The 27478-nt window shown below is 48.9% G+C and overlaps 1 protein-coding gene across 4 annotated transcripts in view; it reads left to right on the forward strand.

Moving 5' to 3' along the window:
- The window catches only part of Osbpl10 (oxysterol binding protein like 10), a 242830-nt gene extending 220807 nt beyond the window's left edge, over positions 1-22023 (forward strand). For all 4 annotated transcript variants that reach the window (XM_042282183.2, XM_076577295.1, XM_076577297.1 and 1 more), the window contains 5 exons: positions 7667-8147; positions 14143-14329; positions 16846-17028; positions 19883-20036; positions 21913-22023. In XM_042282183.2, coding sequence (XP_042138117.2) covers positions 7667-8147; positions 14143-14329; positions 16846-17028; positions 19883-20036; positions 21913-21957 — 1050 coding nt within the window. In that variant the 3' untranslated portion in view covers positions 21958-22023. The remainder of the gene's footprint in view (positions 1-7666; positions 8148-14142; positions 14330-16845; positions 17029-19882; positions 20037-21912) is intronic.
- Positions 22024-27478: the final 5455 nt, after the last annotated feature.

Here is a 27478-nt window from a genome sequence, read left to right on the forward strand (position 1 = left end):
TGCTTGGCTTTTTAAATAGAGCCTATCCTTGGTGATTACAAGGATAGAACTCTGAGATGGTGCTCGAGTTAATGCTGAGGGCATGTAGGTGGCATGGTCCCCGAGTGCAATCTAAAATCACAGTGTTTCCAAATTGTGGGTCCCAACCTACCAGTGGGTTGTAAAACCAATTTAGTGGGTCAGGCGGTTAGTCATTTCTAAGACTTGAACTATGACAGAAAATATCAGGGTATGGTAAGAGTCTTTGATGTCAGTTCTATTGTGCTGGGTCACAGTGCAAAATGTTCTCATTGTAAACCACACTTTTAAAATGGCTTGCAAAACTCAGGGCTGGAGTCACAGATGATGGGACAGACTGAGAAATTGAAATTGCTCAGATCAAATATGGAAGGACAAAGAAGCCTGATGGGAGCTATCTGATGGCCAGTTGATCATCCAGGAGACTCGGTGCAGGGCTCTTGTCTGGAGCTGTGAAGCTTGCATTATTGCTTTATTAGCTCATGATTACATTTCTAGAGGCCTAACCTAATCCTGAAACAGCAAATATCGCCCTTACTGTTGGTTACCTGGAAGGAGAATCAAAAATTGATTTCAAAATCTTTCCATCCAACAAAATATTGTGATGAATGTCTTTTGTAACAGTCTGGTTACTGTAAGATGGGTGAAGAAATTTCCTTAAGGAAATTCAACCAACTATGTTGGGTAAGTAAAGAAACAGAAAGTGGTTGGGGAGGTGATGAGTGTGAGTGTGTGTGTGTGTGTGTGTGCACATACATATATATTTATATACCCAGTGCTGTGGAGGCAGAGGTGGATCCCAGGGTTGCTAGCCAAGCAGCCTAGCTTACTTGGTCAAATCTAGTGAGAGATCCTGTCTCAGAAAACAAGGTGGACGGTGCTGGAGGAATGATGCCCAGAGTTGTTGCCTGGCTTCCATGTGCACACATGTGCACACCACTCATATACATATGTGCATCTGCACACACAAACATATACATACAAAAATAAGAGAGGAGGAGGGGGAGGGTTGAGGAGGGAAAAGTACTTAGCCTTTATTTTGTAAAGTTCCTTGGTTCCTGAAATCCTAGCGGACTGGTGGGTGGTCCCAGGCCCCTTGACTTGTTAGGCTTGCACTGGGTGTTTCCTCCAGTCTGAACATAGAGCCTCATGCAGATGGCTCCTGAGGTTGTTAATGGGTCTTTGAGGGAAAAATGCCCATCTGCAGCATCTTTCACAGAAGTCTGGTGTGCTCCCTGGTGGGGGAGGGGAACGACACGCTGCTCCCTGCTGTCTCTTTCTGCTGTCCTCTGTCTTCCCGGCTGTGTGATCATTTATTTCAGATTTCTAAGGGCCTAAACTGAAGAGGGACTGCTCACTTTTAGACTGGCGCAACCCTCGATGTAATGAATTGTCCTCCGAATCCCTAGTGCAGGCCCTCTTTTATTTATTTATTTTTAACTTCTCCCAAAGTAGTTCATTGTCTTAATTATGTTAATGGGAGGAAAGGCAGTCCTTATTGATGGCTCAATAAATCTGCAGCCACTGATGCCAGACCACTTGGATGCCATGAGTCTAAACAGCAGGGCCATCACTCAATCTCTGTCGGAGGCAGACAGCCCAATTAGTACTCAGCACTTCTTGGCTCCATATCTCTGGTGTCCACTGCCCAGGAGGCAGTTGATCAACTGACTTATTTATAAATGCACCCTGAGAAGGAGGAGAAGCCCCCTCCCCACAGGAGGCTGTCTGAGAGACGGAAATGAGAGCTGGCCAGAGATCTGTTGGAGTAAAAAGGTTGAGTCTTGGCTGGAATGTTCTGGTATAGGCTTTAAGCCCTGGTGGTGGTCTTCTCAAATCCCAGTGCTACCCCAGCAAAAGGTGAGAGAGGAGACAGATATTTTAGCTCAAGCCTTTGCTATTCCATCCCCCAGCTCTGCCAAAGCCGTGGTGGCAACATTTGAAAGTGCAGGATGCAGACCCCTACCAGACATTGATCACAGCAAGTAAGAGATGGGGTGTGCGAAAATGACCACCTTCTCTGTGGCACCCCAATTCCTAGGGAAGCTTTTTCCTCTTTAAATCTGGGCGTTCTTTGAGCTACAGCAGTGGTTCTCAACCTGTGTGTCTTGACTCCCTCGGGGGTTGAATGACCCTTTCACAGGGGTCACCTAAGGAAACACAGATATTTACATTATGATTTATAACAATTGCAAAATTACAGTTATGAAGTAGCAATGAGAATGATTTTACGGTTGGGGTCACCACAACATGGGGAACTGTATGAAAGGATCACAGCATTAGGAAGGGTGAGAACCGCTGCTCTACAGTGAAGTTGTAAATACAGTGTTGTGGATTCCCATCTGGTCCTCCCCTCATTGGCCCACTGTGAATGCCTACTTCTTCCCTCTGCCAACCTTGCTCCCCTCCTGCTTCCTCCTGCTTCCTTTAGGGTGATTATAGTCAGACCTTTTCATAAGGCTGGCCCCCCAGTAATATCACAGAGACTTATTATTAATTATAACCGCTCAGCTGGTAGCTTAGGCTTGTTTCTAACTAGTTTTTTTTTTTTTTATAACTTAGCCCATATCTTTTAATCTACACTCTTTTTTTTTTTTTTCTTTTTTCTTTTTCTTTTTTTTTTTTTTTGAGACAGGGTTTCTCTGTGTAGCTTTGCGCCTTTCCTGGGACTCACTTGGTAGCCCAGGCTGGCCTCGAACTCACAGAGATCCGCCTGGCTCTGCCTCCCGAGTGCTGGGATTAAAGGCGTGCGCCACCACCGTCCGGCCTAATCTACACTCTTTTATGTGGCTCGCTTACCTTATACTCTGTACTCCCCATGCTGGTGACTTCACCTTTCTTCTTCCCAGCATCCTCTGTGTTTGGCTGTCCCACCTATACCCCCTGCCTAGCTAATGGCTGTTTAGCTTTTTATTAAACCAATCAGAAGGTGCTTTGGCAAAGACACATCTTCACAGTATAAAAAAGATTATTCTACAACACATGATCATCTGTTTCTTTCCTCTTCTTGTGTGTGTGTGTGTGTGTGTGTGTGTGTGTGTGTGTGTGTGTGTGTGTGTGTGCTGGCTGTCTGATGAGTCATTCTGGAGTACATTGCAGACCACCAAGAGGGTTTTCCCCGTGCATCTTTCCAGCCAGTTTTTTCTAAGAGCAGAGGTGTTTCTCCAGCACTCACTCCTCTCCTTGTCTTTCTCTCCTGTCTCCCTCCCCCCTTCCTCCCTCTCCCTCTCCATGATCACATATAATCCAAGCTATCCCCAAACTCACTGTGTAGCTAAGGATGGCCTTGAACACCCAGTCTTCCAGTGCTGGGATCATGTGTACTACCATGCCTAGGTTATGGGGCTTGAACTCTGGATGTTGAACGTTCTAGGCAAGCACTCTACTAACTGAGCTACATTCCCAGTCTCCAGAGTTCTAAAATCTTGCCCATTTTGAAAAAAGTATGTAACTATGTGGGCCCAATGGGCTATGTCTATCTTAGCTAATTGGGAGGCCAAGACAGGGAGATTCAAGTTTAAGGTTTTGAGGCTAAGAGGGACAGCTTAGCAACAAATCTGTCTCAAAAAGTTAAAACATGAAAGACAGAGAAAAAGAAAGAAAACAAAGGTTGGGGATGTGTCCTGGTGGTAAAGCACTCACCTAGCATGTGTGAAGGGCCCTCGTGTTGAATGTCAAACAAAACCCAGCCATCCTTAGAGAGGAAACACAGCTGGTTCTCTCACTGCAATGCAGTGATCTCATCTACATCTCAGGTATAGATGTGGAAATCACCTGCCCATTGTGGGGAAGTCCTAAGCCATCCTGTGGAGGGAGAGGACAGAGCTGAGTCAGAAAGTACTCAAGTGATGTTAGACCTGGAGCCCTCAGCCCGCCTCTGCGCTTCCACGGCTGCCTGTGTCTTTGAGAAAGAGACAGTCTCTGTGAGACACGCATGGCTGCTTCCCTTTTCAAGGCACGGCTCCTTGAGAGTCCCAGCTGCTAAAATCTACAACTTGAATGACCAGTTGGGTGGGCTCAGAGAAGAGCTTTCCTCATTGCTGTGGGCCACACCTGACAAGAAAGATCGCAGGAAATTTGGGCTCACAGTTTAAAGGGATACAGTGTGTCACGGTTGGGGGGGCATGGCAGCAGCTGACGGAATTGCATTGGTGGTCAGGAAGCTGCGAGAGATGAATGCTGGTACTCAGCGTGGATTCTCTTCCGTCTAGGGCCTGAGCCCGTGGAGTGGTGCCACTTGACATACAGGGTGGACCTTCCCTCTTCTGTCAAATGTCTTTGGAGTCTCCCTCAAAGACATATCTAGAGGCATGTATCCTAATTGACACTGAAGATTAACCATCCCAGAGCCCCCAGTGACTCAGGGGAGGCGGAAGAAAGGATGGGAGTGTTGGGGACATTTGCTTAGTGGTCTTACTTGCTTGCTCAGTGGGAGAGTAGCACAGAGCTCAGCAGAGCTCACCTGAGGCCACAGACAGCTAGTGGGAAGGGTGCTGTCCCAAGGCTGGTGTAGAGTGAACACACGCCTGGCCCAGGGAGGTCCTCGGGGTGCTGGGTTCTCGGTTTAGTTGAATTGTAGCTGAAAGAAAATGAGGACTCTGCCTTGATTCACACAGGTGTCATTTGATGACTATTTTCTTCTTCCTGCATCTGATTGAGGAAAGCAGAAAGTTACAAAAATGCAAATCAGCTCTTTATCGTCTAGAGACAAGTTAACATTCGGAGGCTTTGAATGGATTTGCTTGGATTGTGTTCTGTGCTTGATTTTATATCTTTCTGCTGCTTTTTACATGCCTCTTAATGACAGATAAATAATATTAAGAGCTGTCTGCTAAACTGTGCCTCCCAGTGGGGTTGGCTTTCTCTGATTTCCTCAGAAACCACTGTGCTTTGAAGACACATCTGCCTGCTTTCTCTCTTCTGGACATCTTTTCTTTTGTATCCAAAGCACTTGCAGTGAGCTTGTAGAAAGCCGGCCTGCTGGGCTGGGTGGACAGCTCACCCAGAGTTCAGTTTCCAGCACCTGAGCGGCTCTCTGCTGCTGAAAATGCCTGCTGGGGATCTGAGACACCCTCTGCTGGCTTCCACAGATACCTGCACTCATATATGCACATATGCACACACATAATTAAACAGAACACCAAAAACAATTTTTTTAAAGGGAAGCCTGGCATGGAGTCATAGTTACAGATCTGTAAGCTTGGTTGATATTCAAGATCAGTTATTGTATAACCCGATGGACTGCCAGCTTTGAAACCCCATGAATCCACGTGGAAAGGAATAAAACAAGGCTGGCAGTGGCAGAGAAAGAGAGAGGCAGAGACAGAGAGAGACAGACAGACAGAGACAGAGGTCGGGGGTGGGGTGGGGACAGGGAATGGTGTTGTCTATAGCAACCTAAAGAGAGGTTCCTTATTCTCTTAGGGGACCTCAAATCAGATGAAGCCAGATTTGTGACTTCCTCACAGAAAGGAATTTCAGGATGAGCCACCACAGAGTAGATTTGAAGTTTATTAAAAGAGATTTTAATATAGATTTTAAGCGCCAGGGCTAAAGGAAAGAGATGCTCTTAGGGAGAGAATAAAACATGATCAAGATCGTGGGTGTGGGCTTTTCAAAGAAGGGTCACGTCATTTCCTTTGTGATAATCACATAGCTAGGACTTTTCAATTAAAAAAATTGCTATGCTTATTTATTTTGCTGATCGAGGAAGCATGTGTGCCGGTCATGCATAAAATGGAGGAACAACTTTTGGGAATTGGCTTTCACCTCCTACCAGGTGGGTCCCAGGGACTGAACTCAGGTCAACAAGCTTGGCAGCGAACACCTTAACCCGCTGAGCCGTCTAACCAGCTCAACTGGTGATTTTTATTTTTTTTGAAGTTCTTTTCAAAGGGTTGCAAGGAATTTAATGAGTGTGGGGGTGGGTGCTAGAGGGTTGAGGCAAACTTGGCAGGATTACAAAGTTCAAGTGGAGATCTCGGGGACACAGGAAATTATGATGGCTTTACTATAGATAAAGTTAATAATCGTGTTCATGAGATTCCCAGAAACGTTTGGGAGAGGAGTGAATATGCTTGGCCTGTTGGGGCCGTTAGTCTGGCTTCCTGCCTCTGTGCTGACAGCCTGCTCAGCAGCCTAGCCTGTGGGGACTGTGCTCAGGAGTCTTAATTCCCACCCTCCAAGAGGCTTCAACCAGACTCTGTGGTGAGCAGCTCCTTTCCTCCCATGTCTCCATAATTTTACCTGCTCTCTCTCCTGCCTTTGAGGTAGTCAAGGGTAGAGAAAGCACTGCTTTGTAGCTGATGCTTGATGAGGGGGCCCTGATGCCTGATGGGCGGGTCCTGATGCCTGATAGGGGGAGTTACTTTGCAGGGACCCTAGGGCAATGGGAGGTACCAGGCTCAGGAGACCTCTGTTTGCTTTAGGTGACCTGGCCAGCAGGTTGTAGGAATCTGGGGTTGTGACCATCCACATTTCCTTCGTCCGTCCTTCATGTCTCTCCTTCAGTCACAGGATGCTAACAGACCCAGATGATGCCTTGAGTTAAGCTCCTCTTTCTTCCTTGTGTCGTATCCTGGTTTCCCAAGGTCCTGCCCTGTGGAGCAGATGGAATTAGAATAGTCCTCTTCCACAGGGTAGCTCTCTGGCACTTGCTAGCAAATGGGCCCCATCTTGGGATCCCCTGCCCAAACTGTGTTGGGTACACATACCATTCTAATATTGTGTCCACTTAGACACTTTTGGTGGTGAGACCCTGTCTGCCTGGCCTCCTGGACCGACAGGACACGGTGGCCCTTTCTGTGGAAGCACAGAAAGTGTCCTGTGGCTGATGTGAGGAGGAGGGATAAGAAGGCTAAAAAGATGGCTTAACAAGTCGGTCCTTGAGCCAAGCCTGACATGTGAGTTAAACACATGGTAGAAGGAATCAATTCCAGCAAGTTGCCCTCTGGCTACATGTGCATCATAGCGAGTGTGCCCCCCAATAATAATAAATACAATGTAATAATAAAATATAGATACAATGTAATAATATAAAAAAAAAAGCCTTTTTAGGCTGTTCTCCTTTCAGTGACCTGGATGGAATGGGGGACATGTGTTAGCAGAGACACAAGAGTCTACTAAGGTGTGTTAGAAGAGCCCTCACAGAGAAAGAGAGACAGAGAGAGAGTAGGAGTGAGCATGCGCTCTTGTATTAACTCGGGTGACCAAAGAAGAAATCCACTCAGAACAGTCCTGTGCACAGAGCCGGGCTGACCCCAGAGCAGCCCTGTGCACGGAGCCGGGCTGACCCCAGAGCAGCCCTGTGCACGGAGCCGGGCTGACCCCAGAGCAGCCCTGTGCACGGAGCCGGGCTGACCCCAGAGCAGCCCTGTGCACGGAGCCGGGCTGACCCCAGAGCAGCCCTGTGCACGGAGCCGGGCTGACCCCAGAGCAGTCCTGTGCACGGAGCCGGGCTGACCCCAGAACAGCCCTGTGCACAGAGCCGGGCTGACCACCATCACTCCTAACCCCTTTGAATTGTCACTGAGGCACCCGTCAAGGATTCACTCCCGGCGTGGGTCTCTGGGGCTTACCCTGCAGTGGCTGTAGCCCCTCCTCAGACCAGGCACCCACAAGCCCTGTTGCTTTTGTGTCCTCGATGCAGGTGGTGCTCCCCACGTTCATTCTGGAAAAGCGGTCCTTGCTGGAGATGTACGCAGACTTTATGGCACACCCCGACTTGCTGCTGGCCATCACTGCCGGGGCGACGCCAGAGGAGAGAGTCATTAGCTTTGTGGAGTATTACCTTACAGCCTTCCATGAGGGCCGCAAAGGCACCCTGGCCAAGAAGCCCTACAACCCCATTATCGGCGAGACCTTTCACTGCTCCTGGGAGGTCCCTAAGGACAGAGTCAAAGCAAAGCGGACTTCTTCCCATTCTCCTATCAGTTGTCATGAGCATCCGATGGCCGACGACCCTAGTAAAAGCTATAAACTCAGGTTTGTGGCTGAGCAGGTGTCCCATCATCCACCAGTCTCCTGCTTCTACTGTGAGTGCAAGGAGAAGAGACTGTGTGTCAATACTCACGTATGGACCAAAAGCAAGTTCATGGGCATGTCCGTGGGGGTCTCCATGATAGGTGAAGGTAAGCCATCATCATGAATTGGAGTCTCACCCAGTGCCCTTTGCATTTGAGACGAGCAATGGATGCTTTTGTGCATACGTTTATTTGTAAATGGCGGTGGGAGGGTGGAAAGGGGTGGATGTTGGACCGGCTCAGCTGATTTCTCAGTGGCACTAGGTGATGAAGAAGGATGGATCACAGCTTCTGGCTCACCTGTATTGTCACACACACTGCAGTTGCATACACCGCCTTCCAGAAGGTTCTTTAGATGGTCTATGGATGGCCCTAAGTGTGTGACTACATATGAGTGTGTGGCCCTAAATGTATTCACCCTCCCTAGTGTTCTGGCTCCCAGACCATGAGGATAACAGTTGCCTGCTCAGAGGAACCCCTCAAGGCAAGTCCTTGGCTCTGTGCTGGGGATGCTGCAGTGAGGAGAGGCTGGTCATTCACTGGTGGGTGGACAGCACTTTCTCATCTTAGGGAAGAGCCGTGAACAGTTTGTTCATCATGGGAAGAAACCCAGCAAGGTCCGTTAAGTTGCAGTGTCTACATTAGTGCTTATCTTAACTCCTTTTGAGTCACAGATCCATCTGAGACTCTCCAGTTCTCATCCTCGAAAACAAGCAAAACTAAACAAAAAACCCACATAGGCCTTCAGCACAGTTTATTACTATTTAACTTTGAAAATTTTTATAATTAATGTCATTAATTGTGTGTGATGCACATATTGAAGGTCAGATGGCAAGCAGTCAGGAATCAGTTCTCTCTCCACCACGTGGATCCTGGGGGTTGAACTCAGGTCATCAGCCATGAGTCTTTAGGGGACCTTTAGGTCTAAACCATAACAGTCTAGTTGTGTTTTGAAGTGAGGAGGGCTGAGAGGGTGTGCCTGTGGGTGTGAGAGCACAGGTCACTGAGGTGGATTTTCTTTTCGCTTTAAAACTGGGGAAGGGGGATGTTTTCTGAGAGAGGATTTCCTTTGTAGTATTGACCTGCCTGGTCCTCACTGTACGGCTGGCCTTGAATTTTCTGCAGTTCTCAGGCCTCAGCATCTCAAGTGCTAGGATTATAAGGTTTAGCCACCACATCTGGTTCTTTCCCAAGGTGGTGGTTAAAAAACAAAAATGTGTGTGTGCGTGTGCATGCATCTATGCACGGCACAGTGAGCATAAGGAAGTCAGCGAACCGTGTGCAGGAGTCAGCTCTCCAATCACGTAGGACCCATGGGTTGAACTCATTGTCCTGTGGTCGCAGGCACCTTTGTCTTCCTGAGCCACCTTGCTGGCCCTTGCTGAAGTTTTTGCTATGAGCAACTAGAAGGGTGTGTAGCTGAGTGGAGAGAGTATGGAGGAAGAACGTAGCTCACCATTGGTCGAGTGTGGTGCTTCTGTGGAGAGCAGAATGTGGGCTCACCAATGGTCGAGTGTGGTGCTCCTGTGGAGAGCAGAATGTGGGCTCACCATTGGTTGAGTGTGGTGCTTCTGTGGAGAGCAGAATGTGGGCTCACCATTGGTTGAGTGTGGTGCTTCTTTGGTGAGCAGAATGTGGGCTCACCATTGGTCGAGTGTGGTGCTTCTTTGGTGAGCAGAATGTGGGCTCACCAATGGTCGAGTGTGGTGCTCCTGTGGAGAGCAGAATGTGGGCTCACCATTGGTCGAGTGTGGTGCTTCTTTGGTGAGCAGAATGTGGGCTCACCAATGGTCGAGTGTGGTGCTCCTGTGGAGAGCCGTGCACTCTTCCAGGGGAATCCTGGCCAAGGTAAACTTATGTCATTTAAAGTCCTCAAGGCCAAGAAGCTTGCGTTATGAAACCTGGTCCCTGTTGTCCTCCCATAGGAAGAGGTACGGAGGCTTTAGCAGATCCAGAGAAGCTCCCCAGAAGGTTATCTGTCTTAGGGTTTCTATTGTTGTGACGGAACACCATGACCAAAAGAACAAGTTGGGGAGGAAAGGGTTTATTTGGCTTACACTTCAGCATCACTGAAGGAAGTCAGGACAGGAACTCAAACAGGGCAGGATCTCCGGAGGCAGATGCTGAAGTCATGGAGGGGAGCTGCTCACTGGCTTGCTCAGCCCATCTTACAGAACTCAGGACCAACAGCCCAGGGATGGCAACCCACCATGGGTTGGGCCCTCCCCCATTGACCACTAAATGAGAAAAATGCCTTACAGCTGGATCTCAAGGAGGCATTTCTTCCTTGAGAGGAGGCTCCTTGTAAGGAGGCTCCTTCCCTCTGATAACTCTAGCTTGTGTCAAGTTGACACACAAAACCACCCAGTCCAGTATCTGTGGGAGGGGTGGGCAGCTGCAGCAGGCCATGTTGGGCAACTCTATCAAGATAAGACATGACCGCTGGTGTCTGGGCCTGGAGGTCACTGGTGACCTGGATGACCTTTGTCTGTGGTGCTGAGTGCAGACCTAAGGGAACCACTTCCAGCAGGATCTGGGGAGGGAGAAGTACAGTTGGTGCTGTTTGTGGGCTGTGTTAGGTAGCAGCCTGTGTGATCTCCCATCCTGGGGACTCCTTGAGTTTGCAGCACACTTCCAGAAAGTTCCCACGCTCACAGATTCAGGACCATATGAGGGGGTGACTGATCGAGGAAAGAATGGTGCCCGGCCCAGGTACCTTCAGGACCTTCCGAGGGAGGAGATGTGTGGTCAGGCCTATCCTCATGGGCCTGTCCTCTGTCCTCTGCCTCAGGTTCCTTTTCCTGAGCCTTCTCCTCAGATGCAGGCCAGAGTGTCACCTGGGGCAGCACTGCTGGGTCAAAGCCGTAAGGCAGGTCCCCACATCTGTATGGCTGAGTGGAAAGTTCAGGGCCAGGCTCGGTAAGGCCCCGGGGGAGGTCTGAGTTTGCAGTGATGGTGTCCTTTAGTCTCTAGTTAGAAACAGGAGCAATTCCATCTATCTTCATTGGAAAATAACAATTGGAACCAGCGAGAAGACTCAGTAGGTAGAGGCGCTCACTCGCCTGAAAACCTGAGATTAACCCCAGGACACATGGTGGGAGCAGAGAAGCTCCTCCCACAGTTATCTTCTGTCACCCATGCCCCACCTACCCCACCCACCCGCCCAGCCCCATACACACATGATATATAAATGAATTAGAAAAAATTGGTATTGGGGTATTCTATTTGATTTTGTTACTTATTCTAAATTCCCTACAGAATAAGTTCTTTAGATGTTTTGTTTTATTTTTTAAAACAGAGGTTCTTTCTACAGTCCTGTAATTCATTATTTAACCCGGGCTGGCCTTGCACTTGCAGTGATCCTCCTGCCTCTGCCTCCCAAGTGCAGGGACTAGAGGCCAACACCATGATGCCCAGCATGATCAGCTCTTTGTAGATGGAACACAGGTGTTTTCTAGAGAGGTCCCTGCCCCAGGTCGCAGGCCTGTTTACCTCCTCATCACCAGAGGAAAGAGTCTCTAGAAAGGCTTTCTCCTCCGTTCATCCATCCATCCATCCATCTGAGAGGTGACTGGCACTGCCCTTGGTGTGGGCTCCAGCAGGCGAGTATCCAGGTGTTGGTTAAGGACAGGCAGGTTTAAACCTGAAGTGGAACCACCGCAGACGCCAGGGTGAGGGTGCGGGGACCCACTGGCCCCTGGGAAGGGGGTTACTGTCTTCGTTTCCTTCACTGTTGCTGTGGTAAAATACAGAAGTAACTTAAGGGGGAAGAAGTTCCAGGTGACAGTCCATCATGGCAGGAAAGCCACAGCAGGAGCTGGAGAGAACTGGTCACACTGTGTCCCCCTCGGAAGAGAGCAGCAGAGGCACACGGGCGCTCACCTCGCTTTCCTCTTTTCATTCAGCCCAGGACTGCAGCCGTGGCATGACCCTGTTGGCATTCAAGATGGCCCTGCCCACTTCAGTGAACCCAATTAAAACCCCTCACAGGTGCACCCCCAGGCCAGCCTGTCTAGACAACTCCTCCCCGAGACTCCCTTCTCAGTGATCATACGTGGGGCTGACAATGGAAACTAACCCTCAAAACCAGCGAGTAGCCGTTAAACCTGCAGTGTGTACGGAGGCCTGGAGGTGACAGGAAGCTCCTTCCAGAGTCCCAGGGCCTCTTTCCTGCCAGAGTTCCTCCCTGGGGATGTGGCTGAGGCTTGAGGAATCAAAGAACTTAGAACCAAGACTGACAGGACCCTCCTGGTGGCTTTCTTCCCTTTTCTTTGAGACGGGGTCGGGTTTCACGGTATCACCCTGGTAGCCCTGGTGTTCTCTGTCCCCCGGCCCCAGCCTCTGGATGACAGGTGTGGGCCACCACACCCTGTGAGCTCTCTTTTCAACCTGCCAGCTCCTGCCTTTTGTCTTCTCAAGCTGTCCAGTTTGTGAAAGTCTTCCACAAAAATAGGCTTTGGGACATGTTCAGGCTAGATCCTTCTGCAAGGCCCCAGTCAGAAGCCATGATAATGTGAGTGTCCTGTCTAATTCCCCTAGGAAGTGCGTGGATGGGATGATGGGGCATCGGGCCATGGGTGGGGTGGGGTGTTGTCTCTCTGAGGTAGGGAAGGAACGTCAAGGTCATAGTAAGAACACGGGAGCCTGAGTTTTTTTCAGGACAGTAGTTAGTAGAGTCCAGTGCTGTAATGAGCTGGAGAAGGTGGTGGGAGAAAGCCATCTGTTCTGACCGTGTGTGTTTTGGGTAGGATGGAGGAAGGCTGATTTACTATGTGAATTAAGTGTCCTCAATTGTATTCCTGGCCAGAGGTGGGATTAAGCACAGTATCAGACCTCCTTCCATGCCTACGCGGCTGTGAACCCACAGAGCTGTCCTCAGTCCTCACGTGTTTCCATTTCCACGCAGGCGCCGTGAGTGAGCCTCCCTCCAAGCTTGGTGGTCTACACTGGTATGGCCCCACGGGTTCACAGAAGCGGACACTTGGTCCATGGGCTGGAGCTCAGACCCTCATGGCTTTAGCTAAGCCTCTAGTGTGCTGTGTGCACTGTAGCTCCAGGAACTGCGGGGTACATGAATGAGAGCTGACGTCACGCTCTCTTCACTTGTACTCCAGGCCTGTGTCCCATCTGCCCCGCCCCCACGGGCACGTTCATTCTTTCTTCTCCCTCCCCCACTCCGTCCTCGACTTCTCTCCCCCCTAGAGCTTTGTTTCAGGAGACAAACCAGGATTGGCAGTGTCCCTTAGCATCAGTTGTCCCCTGTGTACACTGAAACCATGACCCTCACTATCCCATGGGATGCTGTGAGGCCTTGGAGGGCACCCTTCAAAGTTCTCAGGAGTCTGGTGACCACTCAGTCCTCATAGGGACCGTTGGCTGCAGTCCTCACTCATGCTGGTTGGGGAAGCAGAAGCCGTGGGAGGGAGCATCACAAGCCACTTCTGGTCATGTATATCTAGTTAACAAACAGAGCGGTCATCTGTGGAGGTTCGTGGTACCCTTGATGGTGGGTGCCCTTGTCTCAATGCTGAAGGGGAGAAGGGAGATATATGCAGGGCCAGGTGCTTGCTCATGGGGTCCCTTCACCCCAGCAGCCCTGGAGCAAGGCTGGAGCCTTTCCCTTCCTTGGTGCTCTGCTCAGCCTCCACCCCTCTGCACACCACTCTCCCCTCACACAGGCCCTTCCGTGGTCTTGTCACCACAGGGAATTGCATGTGCGGGTCTGTGCACCTGTTTTGTCTTATACCTAGCTCAAATGCCCCTTCCCTGAGGCACCTTCCTTTTCTAGGTGAATTTGTCCTGATAGGGGCCTGGTTGGCACTGGCCACCTCTTTCCTACTGCCTTGATCCCAGACACGATGGTGTCTTTGCTCAGTGGTTAATGTTCACTCGGATGACAAAGAGCAGGTCTACTTTGCTTGTGGTGTTTTCCAGAGCTCTGCGTGGTGCAGAGGGTGGAACACAGGGCAATGAGCAGAGAGCTCTGTTGAGGTAGGAGGCATGGCATTTGTTACAGGCCCCTCTTGGGTCTGCCCCTTGGGGGTTCCCATCCTTCATGCTCTCTGCCTGTTCTTGCTGGTCTGACTCTCCCTCTCTCCTGGAGGTGTACTTCGGCTCCTGGACCATGGGGAAGAATACGTCTTCACACTGCCCAGTGCCTACGCCCGCTCTATCCTCACTGTCCCATGGGTGGAGCTTGGAGGGAAGGTCAACATCAATTGTGCCAAGACCGGGTACTCTGCCACCGTGACGTTCCACACAAAGCCTTTCTACGGTGGGAAGGTCCACAGGTAGGAAGTGGCCAGGACTCTGGCTGTCTATCTCTTTGTGCCTGAGTCCCCTCATCCTTTCAGAAGAAATCAGATGGTGGGTACACCTGTAATTCCAGCACTGGGGAGGCAAAAGCAGGAGAATCAGAAGTTCAAGGTCATCCTTGGGTACTTAGTGAGGCTTGCTTGAGATACAGGAGATCTTGTCACTTAAAAAAAGTAGATTGAGTTCTAGCCAGGCATAATGCCTCTTACCTAGAAGCACAGTCCTCTGGAGGCTGAGTCAAGAAAATCTCAAGTTCTGGTCCAGCCTGGGCTATACAGCAAACCCCAGGCTAGCTCAGATAACATAGTGAGGCCCTGTCTCCAAAAGCGAAGGGCTAGGGGCACACCTCACTGGTAGAGTGTTTGCCTGACTTGCACGAAGACCTGGGTTCAATCCCCCAGCACTCTCAGCCCTAAACAAAGATGGCATTCCAGTAGATGAGTCAACCATCAGGATAGTGAACAGTTCTTGTTTGGAAGGTACCTCTTTCCCCCACTTCACGGGTGGGCTTTGGGGCGCTCCCTAGTCATCATTTATGGGCAATCTGTGGGAATGCAGAAGACACCTAGAGGAAACTGGCCTTTTAGCCCCTCACTTTATAGTGTGGTGCTCTAAGGCACAGGCATTGTGGTGGTCCCCATTTCACAGCTCCTGGAGTCCTGGACATCCAAGCCACAGACAGACTATGTCTCTCCTTAGAAGCTGGGAAACCAGGTCTTGAATAGAGGTCACCACTGGAGGAAGGACAGCCTTGTTCTAACGCCCTGACTGGAGCAAGCCCTACCACTGTGCAGCTCTAAATGCCCAAGCTGCTGTTTGTTGGACTTTGCTGTAATTAGCTTGGGGACACACGCAGACACACACCCTCAGGGGTACGCTGGAGCTGACGCTGACTGGGCGTGTTTCTTGCCAGCGTTCAGTTCTCAGGCTGGCAGTTGAAAGACAATAGAACTAGCATCGAAAGCAAGCAGCTGTTTGTTCCCACGGGGGCCCACTGTGCAGCCTTGGCCAGCACACCACTCACGCTTTGCACCAGCAGCCTTGTCCACTAGGAACCTGAATGGTTCCTGGGCCAAGAGAGGTGGCTTCCATGCCTGTACTTGAAAACTGGAAACTTGGTCCGGAGATAGCTCAGAGGCTAAGAATACTTACTGTTCTTGCAGAGAACCAGAGTTCCTTTCCCACACCGGGTGGCTCACAACGACCTATAGCTCCATCTTCGAGCAATCTGATTCAGCCTTTGACCTCCACAGACATCCATACCCAGCATGTTCACACATTTCCCCACTACATGTAGTTAAAATAAGTAAATAAAAATAGGAAAAGCAAACTGGAAACAGCACAAGCTGGACCATTGGGTCCTGAGGACTTGGCTCCAGGGGCATTTCCTCCCACTCAGACATAGAGCCCTGGGTCCTCCAGGTCAGGCAGAGGACTGGTAGTCTCCATGGGCCATTTATTATCATTATTATGTGTATGCATACACATGTGGGGGTGGCGGGGGCGGGCCAAGAGCGGCATGGTGTTCATGTGGAGGTCAGAGGACAGCTTCGTGGAGCTGGTTTTCACCTTCCACCTTTCTGTGGGTTCTGGGAACTTAATTCAGGTTGTTAGGCTGGCATGGTTAGCACCTGAACCTGGTGAACCACCTTACAGTTCTCCATGGGGTTTTCTAAAGAGAGTTTGAAGGTGGCCATCCAGCTGACTCCTGTACAGGTACTGCCATGAGCTGGCAGGTGGTGCCATGAAACCAGGTTTGGCTTGGCCTTCATCAGGAAGGTGTGGGTGCTGGGTAGCTGCATGGACTCTGAGGAGTGTGAGCAGCCCAGGCTTCATCGCCATACAGAACTGACCTTGGAGTGATTGAATTGTTAGCTTTAGCTTTATTTTATTTTTGAGACAAGTTACCATAGAGCCTAGACTGGCCTTAAATTTGTAGTCCTCCTGGTCCTGCCCCAAATGCTGCGATTTACGGACATGCACTGCCATGCTGGGCTGAGAACCCTTCTTATTTAAGGATGGGAAAGTTCTTCCTCCTGTGGTCAGATTGTAGCACTTGGAGATGCTCTGTGGGAAGGAGAGTATATCTTCATTTCCTGTTGGCTCATCCTTGTGACAGACAGCGTTGTATATAACTGCTTTGAGAGTCTATCAGGACAGAGAAGTGGGTTCTGACCACTGTTACTGATTTCGAGTTTGTGTTTTGCCCCCTTTTTTCCCTTTCCTTTTCTCCCTCTCTTCCATTCGTTCTTTTTTTTTTTTTAGGTCTATCCACCTAGCCCTGGCTGGCCTCAGTTTCCTAATTGCTAGGGGTTACAGGCATGGGCTGACACACCCACTCACCTTTTCTTGTTCTCATCAAGAATACTGTACCTTTTTAAAAGACCCAGTCTTTGAGCCACGCTGCAAAATAATCCCATCTCCCTTTGCCACCTAAAAGTCTCTGAACCAGAGTTCCCTTTTGCTTCATTTGTCTCATTCATGAATTCAGGGTCACAGCCGAAGTGAAACACAACCCAACCAACACTATTGTCTGCAAAGCGCACGGGGAATGGAACGGCACCTTGGAGTTCACCTACAGCAACGGGGAGACCAAAGTCATTGACACGACTGCCCTGCCTGTGTACCCTAAGAAGCTCAGACCTCTGGAGAAGCAGGGGCCCATGGAGTCCAGGTATGCCTGCCCAGCTCAGCTGCCCCAGCCTTCACTGAGGGACCCATGGGAAACTTCAGCAGCACAGCCAATGGCAAAGGACCAGGCATTGCTTTCTTCAGTTGTTTGAATTTCCCCTGCTGGGTCCACTGGGGACAGACCCATGTAGCTGTCAGTTGGGTGGTTCTGCAGTTAGAGAGTGGACTGTCCTGAAAAAGCTTGTCCACCCAACTGCCATATTACTGGCCGATTTGCTGGTAATTGAAAGAACTAAGCAGCGAAGCAGTGAGAGTTTTCTTTTTTTTCTCTTTTTGACAGACTAGCGATGTTATTTTTAAACTACTGAGTGCTGGCACAGGTCGGGAGCCAACTTCACACGTCCCGTGCTCATGGTAGAAGCACGCACAGCTCAGGGACCACTAGATTTCAACACATGAGCTCACTTTAATCTTGCCTTCTATTTCTAGGGAATCTGTCCATTGACATGGAAAATTATTACATACACTAACGATTCAAACACCAGTTTATTTTTATTTTGAGAAAACAATTCAAGAAAGAGAAACCACCTACTTGCTTAGCATTTGGGAAATGATTAAGTAAATTATGAAATATCCACTTAATTAGTATATCCACTATATGGTATATCATGTGGTCACTGAAAATGACAAGTATACAGCTCTTTTGCTATTTCAATCTATTAGCCAATGAGGCCTATGGGTCCAACTGATCCCTGGCAAATTTACAAAAAAAGGTTTTTGTTTTTTCCCCTATATTTATGTTTTTTATATATGGGCATGTGGTGGTATTCTAATTGTACTGAAATGTGATTTTAATTATATGTTAATAAATAAAGTTGCCCGGGGGTCAGAGCTATTAGAGCCATAGACAGCGTGGTGGTGGTGGTGCATGCCTTTAGTCCCATAGATCTCTGTGTGTTCAGGGATACAGCCAGCATTGGAGACATACGCCTTTAAAACCTAGAGGGCTGTACATACAGTGATGAGGTAGTCACGTGTTTGGGTTTACAACCAATGAGAAGGCAGAACAAAATACTATGAAAAGACAGACACACAGGAAATAGCTCTCTTCCGGGAAGCTAGGACCACCGCAGGAGGAAGGGTGAGATTTTAGCTCTGAGCTCTGATCTCTTGGCTTTCTCTTTTACATTGGTTCTGTGTTTCTTATTTAATAAGACGGTTGGTTACATCTACATGGGCACGTATGTGCTACCGTATACATGTGGAGATCAGAGAATAGCTCTCCTTCCACCATGTGAGCTCTTAGCATCCAACTTAGGTTGTCAGGCTTGGTGCAAGTGCCCTTACCCACCGAACCATCTTGTTGCCCCTCCCCAGCTGATTTTTTAAATAAAGTTTTATTGAAAACCAGCCATGCTCATTCATAGCAGTACATAGTTGACAGGCTGTTTATGACTGCCCTCCTGCTGCAACAGCTGAGTTTAGCTGCAACAAGACCCATTAAGACTTACTATCTGGCCCTTCATGGACAGTGTTTGTCAAGGCCTACTTTAAATCTAAGTCTGCTCTTTAGCAGGTGGGGCTAAGAGGAAATTGTATATGCCGTGGAAGGCTTTGCTGACACTGGAAGAGTATAGAGCTACATGGGAGACGTGCTTACTGAGTGGAAGCAAAGCAGGGCACCTTCGCCAGACTGTAGGAGCAGTACCCTCTTCCTGGGTACTGGTTTGAAAACAAGTCATACTCATTCATGGCAGTGAATAGCAAACACAGCTTCTCTGTACTGCCGTGGAGTCATGAACTCATGTTTCCCACCCCAGACTGTTGGGCAGGGGCAGCAGGAAGAGAAAGGGGTGTGGTAAGGAGGCAGCCCACCACCAGGCCTCTGAGGGACATCCCCAGGAGGAGGTTCAGCTGCTCCTTGCCAGACTTTGCCTGGCCTGCCTCTGGGTACTTGGAACCCTGCAAAGAGCAGGAAAGGAACCCAGAGTGGGAGTTAGAGGGGCTGCTGCTGCCTTTCCTTCTCCGTATGCCTTTAAACAGTGCTGGGCATGGTGGCACATGCCTGCTATAACCTAACACTCAGGAAGCCGAGGCAGGACACCAAGCTTAGAAACCAGCCTGGGCTTACACCGTAAGACCCCATCTTGAAAAACAGTGCCAAAGACCATATAAGCGGACTCTAGAGAAATCGCACTGTCCACTTGAGACGTCGAGTAGCTGCTCTAAGCACCTGTCTCCACCATCCCTGCTAGGTCCCGAGGGACATTCAGCATAGCTTGTTTTGTTGTCTCAGCTCTACTGCGGTGCCAGCCATTTCCACTGGCAGACTACCCCAGCAGTGGCCTGAAGATACTGTCTGCCCATCTACGCCCTACAGACCAGTATTTGTCTGGGCAAAGGTCCTGTCTTAGATCACAGAGCCAGGCCTGGACATGCCGCTCTCACCACACCCTGTACTACTTTGGCAACCTCTTGGGGGGCACCCCTTCCCACCCCTTCCCCTAGCTTGCCGTACAGGGTTTTTCTTAGTCAGGTTCCCTGTTCCTCACACCCATCTGACATTAGTTTTCTCTGCAAAATGCGGTTGCTAGTTCTATAGCCACTTGTGTCATTGGGTCTGGAGGATTAAGTGAGTTTCTCTAAGATGTTTAGAGGGGTGCCAGGTAAGGGCTGTGCATGCCTGCTCTTTCCAGAGACTCAGAACACGAGGACAGGTAGTGTGGAGGCAGCGGATGTGTGGCCAAGGAGCCCGGGGTCCACCCGTGGCTCTTGTGTTTCAGGACACCTTGACTGGATTCTTACAGACGGCCGCCTAGATGCCCTTCCCTGCCTGGCCACTGTCATGCCAATAGCTGGATCCACCTGAGGGGTTCCTTTACTGCTTGTCTTCCTAGGAACCTCTGGCAGGAAGTCACCCACTACCTGCGGCTTGGTGACATCGATGCAGCCACAGAGCAGAAGCGGCGCCTGGAGGAGAAGCAGAGGATGGAGGAGAGGAAACGGGAGACCCTTCGCACACCATGGCGGCCCAAGTACTTCATTCCGGAGGTAACCATCCTGCTACTAGGCTCTGGCCCTGAGTAAGGGCATCTCGGCTTTTTTTTGCTGCCACAGTTGGATGGAGCAGGGACAGTGTGGCTCTGGCTCGGGTTGTGGGCTGGAATTTGGGATTCCCTGATAAGGTCTTGGGACCTTGTGCCATCTTGAGGAAAGAAGTCATCAGCTGACACTTCCCCTGCAGTGTGCCTTCATTCAAAAACCCTTCTGGCCAGCCAGGCCAAGGAGGGGACTGTGGATCTGCGCTACCCCTATTCCCTCTCCACACCTGGGTGGCCTTTAAGCCTCCCCATTTGAGTACTACCACAGAGCATGACCTTCTGTGGGTCACATGGAAGGGACATACTGAGCAATGCTCAGTAGAGCTCCACCCCACAGGGGAGCATGCAACGTGTTGTGCATCCATTTGAGATCAACCTTAGTTTTGTCTCACAGTTCCAGGCCATCACTGTGGGCAAGTAGAGGTGGCAGGCACTTGAGGCGGCTAGTCACATCTGCAGTCAAAGTTGGGGAGTATGCATTTACACATGCACAGCTCACTCTGTCTACTCTTAACAGTTTAGGATCTCATGGTCTTCCCATGCCACTTAACAACCGAGATGATTCTGCACAAACAGGGCCACAAGCCTACTTAATAGACAGCCCCTCATTAGTTGATTCTAGATTGTATCAAAGTGTCATAAGGTTGTTTAGTAGGGTCTGGGGATATACCTCAGTTTATAGGCTGCTCCCCTTCCACCACTGGATGTGGAGGTGCAGGCAGGAGCACCAGAGGCCCAAGGTCATCCTCAGGTGTGTAGCGGAGCCTGGTGGCTTGGAGAAGCAGGCTAGTGAGTAGTGGGAAGATTCAAGAGTCTATCTCCCATCCAGATAACAGACTGATTCTTTGTGAGGAGCCAGAACAGAGTTTTTATGAAGATTACAGTGTTTCTATGTTGCTAAGGGCTTATACAAATTTAAATTCCAAGAGCCAATCAGAACAGATCAATGGGGTCAGGTGCCGCTAATCTCTAACTCCTGCTATGAGGATGGATTATGGTGTCTGGCTGTTGACGTGGGGTGAGCTAGGGCAGCCTTGTGGCCTGGGTGGGGTAGGGGTGACCTATGGCTAGGAGCAGCAGGCAGGAGCTGAGATGAGACTGGCAGACTGCATCTCAGGGCTGGAACTGCAGACTTGATGGTACTTGGGAGACTGCCTTGAAGGGTCTCCTGTGTGGGGGCCTCATTCAGGTGGTAGAAATCCTTGAAGCCTTCCTTGAGGTGAGTCCTGTCTTTGAGACAGCTTGCCTGACTTACGTTCTTGAAGTTCTACCCCTGGGGCTTGAGAAAAGCCAACGTCTGTTAACAGGAGGCTGGGGACACATCACCCCGACACCAGGACTGTTAGCGTCCACCTTGTTTCCCTTCTGCCATCGTTTTTGAGTCTTTTCCTCACCTGCTGGCTGATGGCACTGTGACAAACACCTGCCCAAAGCCTCATTGGGTGGGCGGGCTTTCATGTCACCTTTCCTCTCTGCTGATGACTCATCCAGGCTGCCTCTCGTCTGGCCCCACGGCCTTGGAAGTCTTTTTTGCCAAGTCATCTAGATAAAAAGGGGCCTTAACAGCTTCTTCTATTTTGGTTGTTCCATGGGACTTCTTTTAAAAACAAATGCATATAGTCTTAGCTGGGCAAGGAGAAATATACCCTCAGATGAGCTCAGAAAGTGTCAGGGTTGAGGAAGATAGGCTTGGATGTGAATTGCCAGGCTCAGGTCTTGGCCAGTCTGTGTGGTCTCCGTGTCAGGCTGGCTGGGTGGGAGGCGTCCTTGATTCTCAGTCCGCTGCTGTGAGGTCCTCATGTCACACCCCCTTCCTTCTCTTGCAGGGTGATGGCTGGGTGTACTTCAACCCCCTCTGGAAGACACACTGATGGGCGAGGTGCAGTGCTGCCCTCCATAGGCCTGACTGTAGGAATTAAAGTGGTACAGTATCAAGACTCTGTTGGCCTCTGCTGACCCTCTTGTTAGCATTCACATCAGAGAGAGGGGTTATATACTGTGAAACATGCACCCAAATTCTGCCTGAGGATTGATTCAAGAGTCAGCTGAGGCCTGAGTGCACACAACACACCCGCCAAGGCTGAACTGGGTCATCTTGAGCTCCTCTGTATTGACGAGGATTGATGTTTTCTATTTTTCACTTTGCCAAGGTAGTTTTGCACTTATGAAGGTATTTTCCACTCTCCCAATTCCTGACACAATGCAGGTTGACGTGGCATGGCCAGTTGAAGTCCCTGTCTGAAAAAGGGGCTCATTCCTGGCAGAAGGGCGGGGGTCACCACCCTTTGCTGATGATTGTTATGATCCAAGTCCACACACAGGAAAGAGCAAGTGGACCTTCCTGTTGGCAGGGGACAGGAAGCCACTGATGGCTGATGTGGAAGCCTTCTAGAAGTGAGTGGCTCTGGAAGAATCAGAGCCAGGGCCCCCTTGGTAGTTTTAGCCTATCTTCCTGACACTTCTCATGCCCACAGCATGAACCTCGATGTTCTGCACAGCAGAAAACAAATCACAGTCATGACAAAGGGCTCTGGAAGTTCAATACACGCATGCACACACTACATGGACCACCACTGCCTCATATCTAGTTGGGGGAAGAAATGAGTCTGTGTATTTTTTTTCCCTTGATTTTGACCCAAAATGCAAGAAAGCCACTGTAACTAGGATACCCGAGTCCCCTCAGTCCCAGCTGAGTATCAGTCTCCAGCCTTTGCACAGGTCAAACACAGAACCAACAAAATTGAGAAAAGGAAAGTCCACTTTGATTTCTGTTGAGTGCTTAATTTATTTTTCACCGTGCCACTCCAATAATGTTTATAAAATCCAGTAGCATGAATGCTTCTCTGCAGTAATACTAATTTTGTGCCTTTTGTCCGCTTTCTTAAGACCAACTGTTGACACTTTGTAGATATTAGACAAATATATTTCCATTAAATACTCTTGTGTCTGGTGTGTGTGTTATTTTTAGGGATTCAAAGTTCTGATTGGTGGCTCTGAGTAATCTCAATTTTTCTTGTTTAGATACTGCTAATAACAACAATAGCTATATTAAAATGTGTATTATGTGTGTGCACGTAAGTGCAGTGCCTGTGGAGGTCAGAAGAGGGTGGTGGATCCCTTGGAGCCAGAGTTACAAGTGATTGTGAGCAAGCGGCTAGACATGGATGCTGGCAATTGAATACCACCAGTTTTTGCAAGAACAGTATGTTCTCTTAACCACTGAGCCATGTCTTCAGTCCCCAACACTATTTTAAATACATTGAAAAAGTCCCAGATCAGCATCACTTAGGGGCTGCTAATTATCAGTTCTATGAAAGCAAATGATTATGTGTACCATGTTTAGGGTCAACCAGAGCAACATATTTGAGACTCCATCTCTAAACAACCACCCTGGGAAAAACTGTATGCCTAGATAGAAAGACCAAATTACTAGAAACACGTCCTACAAGGAATGAATCATAAACTAAGAAATTAAAATAGATCTATAAATAGTAAGGAGCTTTGATCAGCCACTTAAAATCTCCCAACCAAAAAATGCCAGGACCAGATGGCCTCTAAGATGAAGCCTACCAAACTTTAGAGTTACACCAGCCATTCTGGATTGGTTTGATTTGCCAGATGATGCCCAACACCAAAGAAAGAACAGATTAAAAAAAAAAAAAAAAAAAAAAGACTAGCATCTTGCATGAATATTGGCTCAAAATTTCTTAAATACTAATGCAGCAAATTCCCCAGCCTATTTAAAAGGGTTGCACGTGACATCGATGAGGTTTATTCTTAGATGGCAAGAGTGGTCGAATGCACGATATATGAAAATTATCAGTGCACATGCCACACATTAATAAAGAGGCAAACTACACAGTTATCTGAACCCATGCAGAAAAAGTATTTGACAAGATTCAGTACCCTTTCATGATAAAACAAGTCAATACATTACGTTTATATCCAAAGACCCTGCACACATTACAAAGGTGAGAAGTGAAAAGCTCTTCCACCAAAGCCAAGAACAAGGTAGGAATCTGCTGCTTTTGCCACTGCCAACAACACATTGGCAGAAGTTCTAGGTAGTGCAGTTAGGCATGAACAAGATAGGATCAGCTGAAAGGATATTCTTTTTGGTACATGCCATGATCTTATCTACAAAATCCAAGACTACACCAAAAACTTAAATTCTACAAAAGTAGGCCATGCTTTCTTGCTTTGAACACATTTTCCCCTGTGGAGTGAACTTTTGAAAATAGATACCCATCCTAGTATGTTCACCAATTTTGTATGGTGGCTCCACACCAGGGCAAAGCTCCACTAAATGAGCAGGGTGAAGATAGGTCTAATCCCTGCTATTAGTCCAGGCCTACTTGCAGCCTGGCAGGTCCTGCCTGGGACTGGAGAGATGGCTCAGTGACTAAGAGCACTCACTGCTCCTGCAGAGGACCCAAGTTCAGTTCCTAGCAGCAGCAGCAGGGGGTGGCTCACAATGCTAGTAGCTCCAGCTGCAGGGCATGTGGTATTCTCTCTGCCCTCTGTTAAATCTTGAATTTCCTAGAATCTCGCTCCAGGTTTTCAGACATTATGAAGCTGTATTATCCTCCCCTTAATTCCACACTTTTCATGTCATACATGGACCTGGCGAACCCCTGGCACCCTCATAAGTACTGTCTGCACCTTCTACAGCTCACCCAGCCTTACCTGAGAGAACACCAGGCAAATGGAGCTCAGTTCCCCAGGCAGCCCCCAGCAGGTTAGCATAGCCAAGCTCTGCTCTGCTGCCTCCTAGGTGGAGGAATGTGACTGGGCTGCTCCACACTGGAGGCAGGACAAGGATGAGTAAAACCAGACACCATTCCCCACCACCTGAATACAGCTTCTTGGACTGGCACTCGCTGCTCCCTGTAGACCCTTGCTTTTGGCCACAACTCCCAGTGTCCAGTTTTGAGAATTGAGGAAGGCTGGGGGTTGTTCTGCCGTCGGAATGCATGATTGTAGATGTGACTAGTCCAGTAGAGAACATTGTCCTGACTTCCCAAGATCCCCATGCATACCAAGTCGTGACTCCTTCCAATTCTACACTGACTACCATCGCCCCTTGGGCAAGTGTTCCTTTTACTGTGTGAATGCTACAAGAACATGAAACAAAATATACAAGTTTACCTGACTTGGGCCATACGCATGCACTACATTATTCTTGTTGGGTTACTTAGCTCAAATTATGTTTTGGATTTTTGATAGTTTTCCTTTACATAAAGAAGCACTCTTTTTCCCTCTATATGAGCCCAACTATCATTTTCTCAGTCTTTTCATGTGCATGTATGTGTGTGTACATGTACATGTGGAAGCCCCAGGTTGATGCTGGGAATCTTCAAGCACTCGTCAACCTTTTCTTTTGGGGCAGGCTTTCTCAATCAAACCCAGAACTTCTGAAGGCAAAGCTGCTGGAGTTACAGGTGATCACACCGATCACACCATGGCATCTGCATGGATTCTAGGGATCTGAACCCCAGTTCTCTGGCTTTTACAGCAAGTCCTTTAACTGCTGAGCCATCTTCTTGGCCCGATCTTGTCTGTTTTTGACAACCTAGAAGAGCAAGTGGTCTAACTCGGGTATTTGTACCTTCAAGTCACACTAATGCCCAGCAGGGTCCATCCCCGTCAGTGTGACTCCACCTTTGTATGCTTTCCAACGCTTAGTGAGCCTGGCGGGTCGTACCTTTGGTCCCATTTACTTGCCATTTTGATTTCTTCCATCAAGGCCTCATTAAGATTTCCCGTGTGTCTTCCTAATAGCTCCTAGTGTATTCTGGACACAAGCTCCTCCATTAGATATGGGGCAGAGGATGATTACCTTGTTTTACCAAGATGCCAGGACATGCCTGTGGGCCACTGGACAGAGGCAGAATTTGCACTGGCTGACTTAAGGACTTTGTAAGAATGTCAGGATGGGGTTGTTTAAGGACATATACCCTGATCGGTAGAATAGAGAAACATCACTTTTTAATCAGTTTCCAGCACTGGGCCAATTAAATGGAGGAAACAGACTGGCGAATAAATACTGGTACTGAATTAATGAAGTGAGACTAACCGAATCCCGCACAATCAACACAATATAGCACACATCCAGTGTGAAGTTATACAACCAGGAGGCAGGAGCGGGTGGGTTTGCCCACAGCAAGGTTTCCCTCCTCAGGTGATCACTGAGGCTGACTAGTGTTCATCTTCTGCAGTGTTTGTTACTGTGCTTTTCTTTGTAGAAAGCCATTTTATAAAGCCTTTTCCTCAGTGGTTACCAGACCACGCTCATGTTTGCCAATGGAGGACCACATGGCCACACACGGCAGCTTTTAACAGTGAGCACAGCTTTCAACTGGCCACCATGTGACCTTCAGTTTGGTCCCCATCCTTCACCAAAGCCATCTCAGCAGAGCAGACGCCTGATACTCCAAATCTAAGAGCCTCCAGGCCCCAAATGTGTCCCACTTTCTAGTAAGAGTGAGATCGTGAGTGTTGAGGGACACAAATTAGCTTTGGTAATGTCCACTGAATTAAGGTGGAAAAAAGAGAATTAGGAGACATAACTAAAAAATATGCTCACTGCTAAAAAGAATTTCTATGGGCCAGGGGTAATCCAGAGTCGTATCAAGGCTGATGAGATTGTCAGTGGGTAAAGGTGCTTGCGGCCAAGTCCGATGGCCTGAGTCTGATTCTTTGCACGGACAAGGCAGAGAACTGACTCAAATTATCCTATGACTTGTATGTCAAAGTCCCAGGCATTTTTTGGGGGGTGGCAGGGTGTGTGTGTTGAGACAGATTTCCCTTTGTAGCCCTGGATGTCCTGGAACTTGCTCTGTAGATCAGGGTGGCCTCACCACCTGCCTCCTGAGTGCTGCGATTTAAGAAGTGCACCACCACCACATGGCTTAAAGTCCCAGTCTTTAAAAAATTCAAATATTTAAAAAGCTCTAAGTCTCTTAACTGTGGGTTCCTATAAAATAAAAAGTTAAATATTTATTTCAAGAGGGATGAATCACAGCAGTTATAACTGGAACAAAGCAAAACCCAAATCCAACTGTATAAAGAGCTCAGAGCCTGACATTTGGGACTTACTCATCATCTCCTGGGTTCCCAAGGGCTGGGGCAGTCCCAGCTCTCTGGTTCTGCCGTCAGCAGCACATGCAGGTTGTCTTGTAGGCTCAGGCTGGCTTCACCTGACACCAGCTACTGTTCATGATGGTCACCCCAAGGGCCTGGCATCTCCAGTCTGCTGGAATCCCCATTACATCTGAGGACGCACTTTCCGTGGTCTCCTGGCTTCTCTTCAGGGACTCCAAGTGTGCTACATGGTGCTAAGCCTCAGCTTCTCTCCATGACCTCTTCAATCCTGGGATCTCCACTGCCACT

The sequence above is a fragment of the Peromyscus maniculatus genome, chromosome 7 (genome assembly GCF_049852395.1).
Source record: "Peromyscus maniculatus bairdii isolate BWxNUB_F1_BW_parent chromosome 7, HU_Pman_BW_mat_3.1, whole genome shotgun sequence".
NCBI lineage: Eukaryota > Metazoa > Chordata > Mammalia > Rodentia > Cricetidae > Peromyscus > Peromyscus maniculatus.